General features: G+C 45.8%; 1 protein-coding gene across 1 annotated transcript in view; it reads left to right on the top strand.

Annotated features, from left to right (window-relative positions):
- The first annotated feature begins 2530 nt into the window (after positions 1-2530).
- The window catches only part of LOC135404353 (ubiquitin-conjugating enzyme E2 R2), a 124273-nt gene continuing 114881 nt past the window's right edge, over positions 2531-11922 (top strand). The window contains exon 1 of the mRNA XM_064639081.1: positions 2531-2747. Within this exon, the coding sequence (XP_064495151.1) occupies positions 2571-2747 (177 nt within the window). The 5' untranslated portion in view covers positions 2531-2570. The remainder of the gene's footprint in view (positions 2748-11922) is intronic.

The raw sequence follows: 11922 nt of genomic DNA, 5'->3' as shown, positions 1-11922 counted from the left end.
AAAAGCAGATTAATTAGAAAGAGGTTTCTATGCCAAGGATGATTTCAGATCGCGTGGACAGAACATCAGGTCCAATGAACTGGAGACATGAGACGCGTGCACAGACTGAGCTATCCAATCACCTTGTTGTAAGCATGTGCCCCAAACAAACTAAACTGTATAAAAGTTAACTGATTTAAATAATAAATTTGACATATTGCCGACCATAATGGCCTGTGAGCATTATGTTCATGCCTCTCCATCAATACTGGCCTGTAAATCTATGACTACCAGTCCATCACTTTATAACTATAAAAGCCTAGTTCAACTTTCATATGGCAGATTCTTCCACAGACTTCCTTGAAGTGCGGAGCTTCTCCTGTGAAGCAGGGATACCTCTTCATGGTTACTCCCCAGGGGTTAAGAGAGAGATCTGCCCACTATCTTGTATGGTGAGTTATATCAATCTCTACTTAATAGTTTCTTTTGCTAGCTTTGATACAACTGCTTTAATATAATTGCTTTGATACAGTGCACTATACTACTTTATGCTATATTATACCCTACTAGTAGGTTTTTAGTTTTTACACTGTGTAGTAAATAATTCTGATTAAGATCTTTCATCTGTTCACTCGTCTGTTCATTTGTCATAATAAATAATTCATTTTATATAAATATATCCATTTTGCCATTATTAAAACCTGTGGGACAAAGTGATTTAATCACACCTCTATAATTCCTTAAATTTAAACTGTTGACACAGTCTAAAGCTAAGATAGGATTCAGCCTCACCTAGACCCTTCTCTGAGAAGGAGTTTAGAAAGCAAGGGAGTCCTTCCTGCATCTTGTGACTTCAACAGCAGGGCTTCTTTACTAACTTTGTCTAAGCCTTCCACTCTCTCCTGTGACAGTAACGCCCTTAATAAAATGCTTTAACTTTGGGTCAGCCCTGAAGTAGTCAGGCAGTTGGACTAGACGATCATTGTAGGTCCTTTCCAACTGAACTATTCTAGTATATTCTGTTCTATTCTAAGACATAAATAACAAAAACATGGGTCTGAGCTCCTACCAGAAAACACACCCAGCATAGTACGACCTGGCTACTGAGGAGCTCCTCCAACAAACAGTGTTTCGGCCACACAAGAGTTTGTGATCCAGCCCTCCAGCCCCTAGGCTGAGGATGTGAGAGCAGAATTAAGCAACTTTCTGTAAATCTGAGCTCACTCCAGGGTAGTAATCTCTAAAGGTAAACACTCCTCAATCCCTCTCTATATAGCAGCATCTCAGGGTCTTTTACCATTTCATCCCTGGACTCCATGTAATCTAATGCCACAGATTTATATTAAGGCATTACGTGATTTTCCCTTTTATTCATCTCCAATTTTATTTGATCACAAGTCCACAGACAACAGAGATTTCCTTCAAATAACTCTGTCATTTTGGGGGACATTACAATTACTTTAGAACTTATCACAGCCTATTATTTATTTAAATTATTCCTGCTAGAACCACATTAATTCTTTACCAAGAAATAGACATCAGCTTTTCTCTGTCAGGGCTGTTACATCCTTATTACTTCTCTTGTCTTGGCTAAGATGTCCAGCTTGCAACTCTGTCTCCATGCCAGATATTTCTTATGCAGCTGGGTGGTCCTTTGTGCTGCCAAGCCAGATGCGTACATTAACATTTCCAGTAGTGAAACCCAGATTCACCACATCTGGGGTTGTGCTATGCTATTTTTCCTCCTCCTGCATAATCACTTTGGGTTTTTCATTTATTTATTTTTACCATTAATAATATAGTTAACAATATTATTACTTATTAGAGGCCGGATAAGGAATAGGACATCACAAGAACGATCTGAGGTGCTTGCTCGCATTCACAGGTGATGTACCTTGCCACCTCTGCAAACATTTTTCTCCCTTAACTGTATCTAAAAATGGGAGGAAGGATTGAAACTGCATTTTCTGCCTGTAGCACCTCACACATCTGTGGAGCCACCTGAAAACAACACCCATGGGAGAGAGGTAACTGCCAGTTCCTCTCCTACTGCTGCTTGGGGGTTGCTGCAGGGCTTTTAGGGGACGCTGGGTCATGCAAGGTCGCTTCTCAAAAACCATCCTTTGTACAAAAACTGCTCTTTTTTGACCGTGAGTTTCTGTCAGCGCAGCAGCACGGACTGGCCATGCCCTGCCGTACCCACCCGTGACCCCCACGGAGCATCACCCCCTCCATCCCACTCATAACTCAGCACGCAACTTCTCTTCCGCTCCAGGCGAGATGCGGGCCTGGTCCGTAAGGGCTGATGCAACACCAGGAACCAATCACTCATACACTCCACAAACGCTGTGGTGGAGAGCGCTGCCCCTTTAAGCGCGCCGGTAGGGGCGGGACGTGGGGTGGGGTGTGGTTTGCCATGTAGCGCGGCGCGCTGAGGTCAGCTGCGAGTGGGCGCCGTCACAAAAGGAAGTGGTGGCGGCGGCGGCGGCGACGGTTGTCAGCGCGGGGAGGGGCGGGGGGCCCGTGGGGGCAGCGCGACGGCGGCGGGGCAGCGGCAGCAGCAGCGTGGGCGGCGGGGGCCGCGCCGCGCCATGGCCCAGCAGCAGATGAGCAGCTCGCAGAAGGCGCTGATGCTGGAGTTGAAGTCGCTGCAGGAGGAGCCGGTGGAGGGCTTCCGCATCACCCTGGTCGATGAGTCCGACCTCTACAATTGGGAGGTGGCGATCTTCGGGCCCCCCAACACCCTCTACGAGGGCGGGTACTTCAAGGTACGACCTTTCCCCGCCCCGCTGGTGGACCGGGCCTCCCGCCGCCGCGGAGGTCCTGGCGTGGGGCCGCCGGGGCCTGCACCATTCCCCTCGCCGCCTGCCAGGTCTCTTTGTCGGGCTCGGAGGGGCCGTGGCGGTGCAGCGGTCCCGCGGCCGCTGTCAACCCCTCCGCCCCTCGCGGGAGGGGGCCAGGGTTAGGGAGGACAGGGCGGCTCGGCGCCCGTAGGTGGTGCTCTGCGAGCTGCCCTTCCCCGCCCGCTGCCGGTGGCGGGGGGACGGTCTGCAGGGCAGGCTGGCTGGGGCCTGCAGGGTGTCTTCTCTCAGGATGCCCTCTGGGGAGAGAAGGCCGTGTTACAGCTGTTTCTATTCTTTCTCTGTTTTAACCCCAAAGAAAGGCAGGTACCTCATGGCACGGTGCAAATTCTTCCCTTTCACCCCCAAGTTATCCTCTTGGCTCTAGTCTGTGTATGTTTATTTCAAGGGGGCTTCCCCCGATAGCTTTGTTTGTCATGTAGGAGCATCCTGTGTAGGATGACTAATTCCAGAAAAAGGCTATATTTTTTCAAAAATTCATGGACTTCAGGACTGTTTTTCATTATTTCTTTCCCCCGTTTTCCTTTTCTTCCTCTCTAAACTTCTAGAGGGCAGCCTTCAAATGGCTACAGCAACACATAATTGATGAAGGTAGATAAATGCTTTTAATTCATCTCTGTCTTCCTGTTAACAAAAAAAAAATCTTGTGGTTCTCTTGTAAATATAGTAAGCAAGAAGTCTGGCACTGCTGCCCCAGAAAGGGAGAAGACTTAAATTCTCAAAACAATTGGAGGAGGAATTGCATATTTTTTCTTAAAGGAAGCAATTGAAAAAAATATGGTGCCTGCAGAAGATATGTTGCATCAGGCATACTCCTTTGCACTTGATGTTTGCTTGGTCTCTAGCAAAATAATGTCCTCTTAAGCTTGCTTCTCCCAGGAGTTATTGTTTTAGTAGTGACTCTTGTGTCTGTCATTTCATGCCCTTTGATTTCTGTCAAACCAAATTTAATTTTTGGATGATTTCTTTGCTTGGCTGACATGCATCTTGGCCTCTGGGTCAAGGTTTAAGAGCTTTTTTAACACAAAACCAAAATAACCTGTTGTGTGTGGAATAGTAGATTTGAGTCACATTTGGTTTGGCTTCATCATTTAGAAGGAAGGGAAGGCTTTGGCACAAGACTTGCTTTTTCTAATGAGTTGGTTGGCATCCTCATGTAGGTGTGATAGGTGTATTCTTAGACTCGCCTTCATTATTACTTATTCAGGAAGTTGCTCTAGTCTTGGGTTGGTAATTGGGTCATTTTTACATCCGAATGGTTTGGCAGCCTCTTCCTGCCCTTACCTTACTCATCCATTTTTTTCAAAGAAATCACAATAGATCAAAATATCTTTGGTTGGGGAGCTCTCTGGACTGTATGCATGTAATTGTTCCTGGAAAGAAGCTGAAGCAGCCTGTGAAATAATCCAGGGATGTGCATTAACAAGTGTTGCCAGTTGCCTTACCTCAGTATTATGAATGTGATATCTCTTTTGGTATTTTATGTCCTTGAACTGTTGTACCTTTCTTCTAAATCCTTCTGACCAATCCCGTGATGCTTATTTTGACTGGGAGATGAAGGTCTCATGATGCCTTTGTCCCTCCACAGTAGAGGAATTCCCTTCAAGCAGCATGGCTCATATGTTGTTTTTGTCTCATCTTTCCTCCATGAGGAGCTGCGCATGGTGGGTTTTGTTTTGGTAGTGTTTGATCTTTGGTTATGCATCTTAACTTCTGAGCCTATGAAAAAGTGATTTTTAGACCACTGTTCTGTCACTAGGGAGGAGTCCTGTGGTCCTGAGAAGTGATGTTGTTGACTTTGTATTGGGCCTTCAGGCAAACTTTTAGATGTGTTAGACTTGGTTTACTGAATTATTTAGAGATAAGGTTAATATCTAACTTTATTTTGTGGGGTGACTTCTATGATATATTCATAGTATATACAAGGTGAGCACTAGTTCAGATCAGCACCTGATTAGTTTTTCAGATTTCTTGACTTGATGAAATATCTAGCTTCATCTTGTTTTGTCTTTTTAGTTTCCTAAGGTAACTAAGCAGGATTAGAAATACGCACTCTAACTTTTTTCAATTTTGTGGCAATGAGAGTTTGGCAATTTTCTTTCCCTTGAGGTGTGGTTTGAGGGTAGGAACTAGAGGGGAAGTACAAAGCCTTCTAGTTAAGTTAAAGTATAAACATTTTGAGAAAGGCCTGTGTTTAATGGGACCTTAAAGTGTTAGTGATAGTTGATTGGGAATACAAATGCTTGATTTGTGCTCATGGAACACTTGGAACTGGTAACATCAGCTTTTGGCACCTTCTTTATTCTTGGATAAATATGACCTTTCTCTCTGGATTGTTGAACTAGCTGAATAAACTGAAATACGAGAAGTGTTCTCTTTGTACCTTCTTGATAGGAGCTACTGCTGTTAAAGGCTGGTTCAACATTTCAACAGATTCTGGTTTCAGTTGCTAATCCTGTAACCAGTATTTGATAAATTGAAGCAGAAAACCTGTCCCCTTGAATGTTTGTTTAAATGGTAGATTATTGTAGCCAGCACTAAGATATTGATAAAGTTCGGGACTTGTTAAAAATTCAAGCACAGCATCTAAGCATATATTATAAACTAATATAGCATGCTCAGGTCTACTGCAGTGCGTCATAGTTTAGGACCTCCTAGCTAGATGGAAAGGGCAGCAACCACTTTGTGGAGAGCAGCTTGTATCAGTGAGGGATAGGAGCAGTTCTGAACCACAAGCCCCCCTCATGCAATCAGCTAAAAGTGTACATCAGTGAAGGTTGTCACAAATCCAGGTGTTTCTACATGGCTCTCCTTATCCCTGTCAATCTTTGTCTTATCTAGTGACTTTATGTAGCTATTCATTATGACTGGGAATAATGTTTTGGGCAACCCTTTGCTCAGGTTCCAGATCACCACCCTCAAGGAAGGAGTTGAGTTATTTCATGCACTGGTTATCTCCCATTCTTGTGCTGGGACCCAATATTTCAGGGAAGGTGCAAGTGAGAAATTATATAAATAAAAACTTCATTAGATGTGTAGTGCTGCCCAGAAGAACAGTTTGACCAAATATGCTGTGTCAAGAAGCATGTTTAATGTAGAGCAAGAGTCAATATTGAAAGCTCCTTGGATTTAGACTGGGTAGATGAGAATGAATCATAGAATCAACTGGGTTGGGAAAGACCTCCAAGATCATCAAGTCCAACCCTTAATGAATACACCTAACATGAAAGGAAACAAGAAAAACGAACTGCACTTGTTAGAGTTTGATAGTTCTTAAGACAATTTATTTCATAAGGTGTTTTTGCTACATGAAGGAGCAAGTCTTGGCACAAGTGGGGAGGAGGAACCCAAGCATTATGCTTAGTTTTTTCAAGTAATTTGGGGGCTAAATACTTGTTACGGCATTGTTTTCCCTGCTTTTTGTAACTTGTTAACTGTGTGCTGTTTAGAGTTCTGTGTTGTTGGATCTCAGCTTCTTCCAAGGGATTTGTTTTGATTTCAAAGCGACTTGCAATATGTGAGAATAATTTATTTTTTTTTCAGAGCAGTGAATTGATATGGAACTTACAGATAACTTATGGCAAGTATGAGCACCATGTTTAAAAGTTTGGTATTGTAGGATGCTTCCTAGAAAGCTTAAAATTAAGCAAATAGAAGTTGTAACTGGTAGAACATGTAACTCCACAAAAATATTTCTTGGTGCCAAGGAAAAAACGTGCATTACTCTCAGCATAAAAGCTGCCTTCTGCAGGCCTCTGCATTGCAAGGTGCTACAAAGCTTCTCTCTCAGCATACTTAAGCTTCTATTTTTGTTGTCTTTAGGTATCATTGATGCTAATATGCAACCCACCTATCTGTAAGATAGGATCATCTGTTGTTGGCTATCTCCAAAATAAGAAATGTGAAGCTGTCTGTAGGCAAGAAATATCTGATGTTGGTTCACAGATCATAAGCATGCTTTATGATCTCTAACTCTCAGGCCTGAGGAATACCTGATTGACCCTCACTCTGCTGTTGCATATAGGTTTTTAGATGGTTGTGTCTGTGGGACCCACAGAACCTCCTAGACTGTTTTGGACAGCTGCCTAGCTTCAGAAGGCAACAGGCAAGGTAATGACAGTAGCCAGCTTCCAGCCCTTTCCCTAGGACTCCTCTGATACAAGTAGGGATATTGTGTATGCTAAGAAGCACAGATAGTGGTTTGCAGTTCTAATACTTCCTGAGAATATAAGACCAGGTGCAATTAGATCCTGTTGTATGGCAAGAGGAGACCCTGGCTCTGCCATTAGGATAAAAATAGAAAGCTTTCCATTTGGAAAGATTGAGCACTGTCAGTTTGCATAATTCTTCTATTGTTTGGCTGTATTTCCATGAGTCTGCACAGTGATCCTTGGATAAGGTAAAATAAAAAAATGACTTGAATAGCAATGTGAAGAATTGTGCATCTTGAAATTTCTTGCGAGTCTGTTCAAGAGATAGTAACTAAAAGCATGTAGATAGCTTTAGATCTGGTTCATATTATGGAAATTAATGGAAGCTTTTGACTCTCAGGTGTTAAAGGGTGTTCTTAATATTTTGTTTGCCTGGTAAATCCTTAAGATCTCTGCTACTGCTGTGATATTATGCCAGTGTCTGAGTGTGGGACCATATATAACTTCTCAAAAGCTCAAACATGTTTTTACAGCACTGTTTCTGAAGTCACGTTTACACTATTTTTTACATAGTAATATATTCACACTGGCGGAAGCCCGCGCGGCCCCGCGGGGGTGGCCCGCCCCCCCCGGAAGCCCGCGCGGCCCCGCGGGGGTGGCCCGCCCCCCCCGGAAGCCCGCGCGGCCCCGCGGGGTGGCCCGCCCCCCCCGGAAGCCCGCGCGGCCCCGTGGGGCCGCCGCCCTCAGTCCCGCACGGGGCCACCCCCGGTCCCCTCCCCCCCAGCGGGGAAAGGAGAGAGGGAGCTTCGCCGGCATGGCTTTGTGCCCTCGTGAGAAAGGAGAGAGAGGAGAGTGGAATCCTCGGAGCACACAGAGGTTTGCCGGTCTGGTTTGCGGAGGGGAGGGGGGGAGGTGAAGGGTACCAGGCAGGCTGTGGGGGTCCTCGGACTGGAGGGTGGTCAGGTAAGTAGTGCATGGGAAGATATGAGGTAACACGGTGGGGGGAGGACAAGATCAGGGTGGATAATAGTTTCCTCTGGGGCTTGGAGATCTTGGCCGGGCTGGGGCCTGGAGAGGTCCTCGAGCCCTAGGTGGGTACGGTGGCCAGAACAGTATTGCTCGTTTGTTTGTTTTTGGCTCACCTGCGGCTACTGCCCAGGTTTGGTATGTCCTGGATATATTTGTTACATCCTGAAAGGGTGGTCAGGACAAAGGGCTGATCTTGGGTGTTTCCCTGGGATTGAATATAGACAGATGGCAGAAAACTAGGAAGTGTAAGACTTGCCCTAATCGTTTTAATAGTAGGAGCGCAGCCTGTGTACCCCTATGTGGTTGCGAGCTATGCTGGCGATGGTACATGCCTTCGGTAGGGTCGCCCATGCCAGACAGGTCAAAACTGTAGGGCCAGATAGAATATTACCTTGGACAGGATGAGCTCGTTAGCCTTCTGGCAGTCATCCTAGGAGAAGGACAACTCTAATCTCAAACCCAGGCAGATGGAGCTCGCTTAGCCCTGTAAGACCATCCATCTAAGAGAAGGTCACTCTAATCAAACCTACGTCCTGAGGATCTCGCTGCCACCGTCCAAGCTCACTCGGCCCTGGCAGATGAACCTCAGGATTAAAGGGTGGGTTCAGTTCCACGCATACTGCATCTCACCTAAAAATCCATTGCGCAGGCTTGAAGGCTTTACCCACATGCAAAAAGCCCTGTAGCGACGGGCGAGGGTCGAAACGGCAGGTGAAAGGTGCATTGGGAGCCGCAGACTCAACCCTGCATGCAGGCGGTTCAGGATATTGGTCATTTGAGACTGACCGGAGATGACAGTCTCTTGGGGCAGCACCCTGAACGACCAAGCAGCCTTATCAAGGACAGCACTGCTTGCTCCACTCGGAGAAGGGCCTAGAAAAGGTGGCCTAAACAAAGCTCATCTCCACCTTCACCCGGTTGGTTAACCGCAGACCAACGGGCATCTTCTTCCAATGCGGTCGCACAAAGATCAAAAGACAAAGGCACGCACCTGCCTCCAAAGGTGTACCTAAATTAACTCTAGCGTGTTGGAACATCAGAACCATGCTTGATTCTGCAGATAGCGGACGTCCTGAGTGACGTTCCGCCCTAATTGCCCATGAACTGGATTCCTCTCAACATCGACATTGCCGCTCTCAGTGAAGTTCGCCTTCATGAAGAAGGCAGCCTCACGAGGAAGGCAGTCTCAGAGAACATGGTGCCAGTTACACACTCTTTTGGTCAGGTAAGCCCAGAACCGAAAAACATCTCTCAGGTGTTGGCTTCATGATCAAAAACTCTGTTCTTCCCAAACTCTAAAATCTGCCAACAGGTCACTCTGATCGCATTATCTCCCTACGCCTTCCACTCCACAACAACCAACACGTCGTCCTCTTTAGTATATAAGCCCCAACTCTCCAAACTGACCCTGCTGAAAAAGACAAATTTTACGCTGACCTGCGCCGCCTTACCCAAAAGGTGCCTGCAGATGATAAGGTCATTATCCTTGGTGATTTCAACGCCAGAGTAGGAAAGAATTTTGATGCCTGGAAAGGAATATTAGGCAAGCATGGTGTTGGAAACTGCAACGATAATGGTCGACTCCTGCTAGAATTCTGTGCAGAGCAACAGCTCACCATCACTAACACTATCTTTCAGCAGAAAGATAGTCTGAAGACAACCTGGATGCACCCCCGATCTAAGCATTGGTACCTCATCGATTATGTCCTGGTGCGACGGAGAGATGTTTGCGATGTCCACCATACCCGCGTGATGCCCAGTGCAGAATGCCAAACAGACCATCGGCTTGTGCGCTGTAAACTCAACTTTAATCTCAAATTCAAACCTAAAAGGGGCAGTATCCCAAGGAGGAGACTCCAAGTTAACAATCTCCAATCAGCCACAGTTAGAGACAGTTTCCAGGCAAACCTTCAAACTAGGCTTGAAAACCATTCCACAGATTCTGCAGATTCCTCTCCTGAAAGAATTTGACACCATATTAAGAACAGCATCCTGCAATCCTCTGAAGAATCCTTAGAGTTCTCCCTCAAGAAGAACAAGGACTGGTTTGATGAAAACAATCAAGAAATCCAGGACTTGTTGGGGAAGAAGAGAACCGCCCACCAAGCACACCTTGCACTGCCATCCTGTCATGCAAGAAAAACAGCCTTTCGTCTCGCATGCAGCAAGCTCCAACAGAAACTCCGTGACATCCAGAACAAGTGGTGGACCGATCTAGCTGAAAAAACTCAATTATGCGCGGATACAGGTGATCACAAAGGTTTCTATGAGGCCTTGAAAACAGCATACGGGCCTACATACCAGGTACAAAACCCTCTACTCAGCGCTGATGGGCAAACGCTTCTAAGAGATAAAACCTCCATTCTGAATCAATGGTCTGAACACTTTCAGACTCTTCAGTACCAACCGCGTAGTCCAAGACTCAGCAATTCAGTCCATCACACAACAACCAGTAAAGTATGAATTGGATACTGCTCCCACTTTAGGAGAAACCCTCAAGGCCATACAGCAGGTGAAAATCGTCAAGGCAGCTGGGATTGATGGAATTCCACCTGAAATCTGGAAACATGGGGGCCTTGCACTCCACACCAAATTTCATGAGTTTGTGGTGCGCTGTTGGGAACTCGGCGAACTACCATCTGACCTTCGTGATGCAGTCATCATCACTTTGTATAAGAAGAAAGGAATTAAATCTGACTGTTCAAACTACCGTGGTATTACTCTACTCTCCATTGCTGGCAAAATCCTGGCTAGAATACTCTTGAACAGACTAATACCCGCTACAGCAGAAGGAATTCCTGAAAGTCAGTGTGGTTTCAGAGCCAACAGGAGTACCACAGACATGGTGTTCATTCTCAGACAACTGCAAGAGAAGTGTAGGGAACAGAACAAAGGTCTTTATGTAACCTTTGTTGACCTCACCAAGGCTTTTGATACTGTGAGCAGAAAAGGTCTGTGGCAGATTTTGGAACGTTTAGGTTGTCCCCCCAAGTTCCTTAAAATGATCATCTCACTCCACGAGGATCAACACGGTCAAGTCAGATATGGCAATGCACTTTCTGAGCCCTTTTTAATTAAGAATGGTGTAAAACAAGGCTGCGTTCTTGCTCCTACCCTATTCACAGTCTTCTTTAGCATGATGCTCCAAAGGGCCATGGCAGATCTCAATGATCAGGACGGTATCTACATTCGATACCGTACTGATGGGAGCCTATTCAATCTAAGGCGTCTGAAGGCCCACACCAAGACCTTAAACCATCTTGTCCGGGAGCTGCTTTATGCTGATGATGCCGCCCTTGTTGCCCACACAGAAGCAGCTCTGCAGCGTTTAACATCCTGCTTTGCAGATGCTGCTGAGCTCTTTGGGCTGGAAATCAGCTTAAAGAAGACAGAGGTTCTCCATCAACCTGCACCTCAGGAAGTTCCCCATCATCCCCACATCACCATTGGCCAATCAGAACTCAAATAAGTCCAGCAGTTTAATTAGCTAGGCAGCCTCATCTCCTCGGATGGTAAGATTGACGGAGAGATAGACAACAGGTTAGCAAAGGCATATAGTGCTTTTGGAAAACTCCACAAAAGAGTATGGCGTAATAAACACTTGAAGAAAAGTACCAAGATCAGTGTTTACAGAGCCATAGTGCTGTCTACTCTCTTGTATGGTTCCAAATCATGGGTCATCTACCGTCACGACCTGCGTCTCCTAGAACGCTTCCATCAACGCTGCCTCCGAACAATCTTAAACATCCACTGGTCGGATTATGTGACCAATACATCTGTTCTAGAGCAAGCAACAGTCACAAGTATAGAAGCCATGTTGATGAGAACACAGCTGCGATGGGCAGGGCACGTCTCCAGGTTGAAGGACCACCGCCTCCCTAAGATCTTGCTTTATGGTGAAC

The sequence above is a fragment of the Pseudopipra pipra genome, chromosome W, assembly GCF_036250125.1.
Source record: "Pseudopipra pipra isolate bDixPip1 chromosome W, bDixPip1.hap1, whole genome shotgun sequence".
NCBI classification, from domain to species: domain Eukaryota; kingdom Metazoa; phylum Chordata; class Aves; order Passeriformes; family Pipridae; genus Pseudopipra; species Pseudopipra pipra.
The sequence above is the reverse complement of the archived record's forward strand: the minus strand, read 5'-3'. Positions and strand labels throughout refer to the sequence as shown.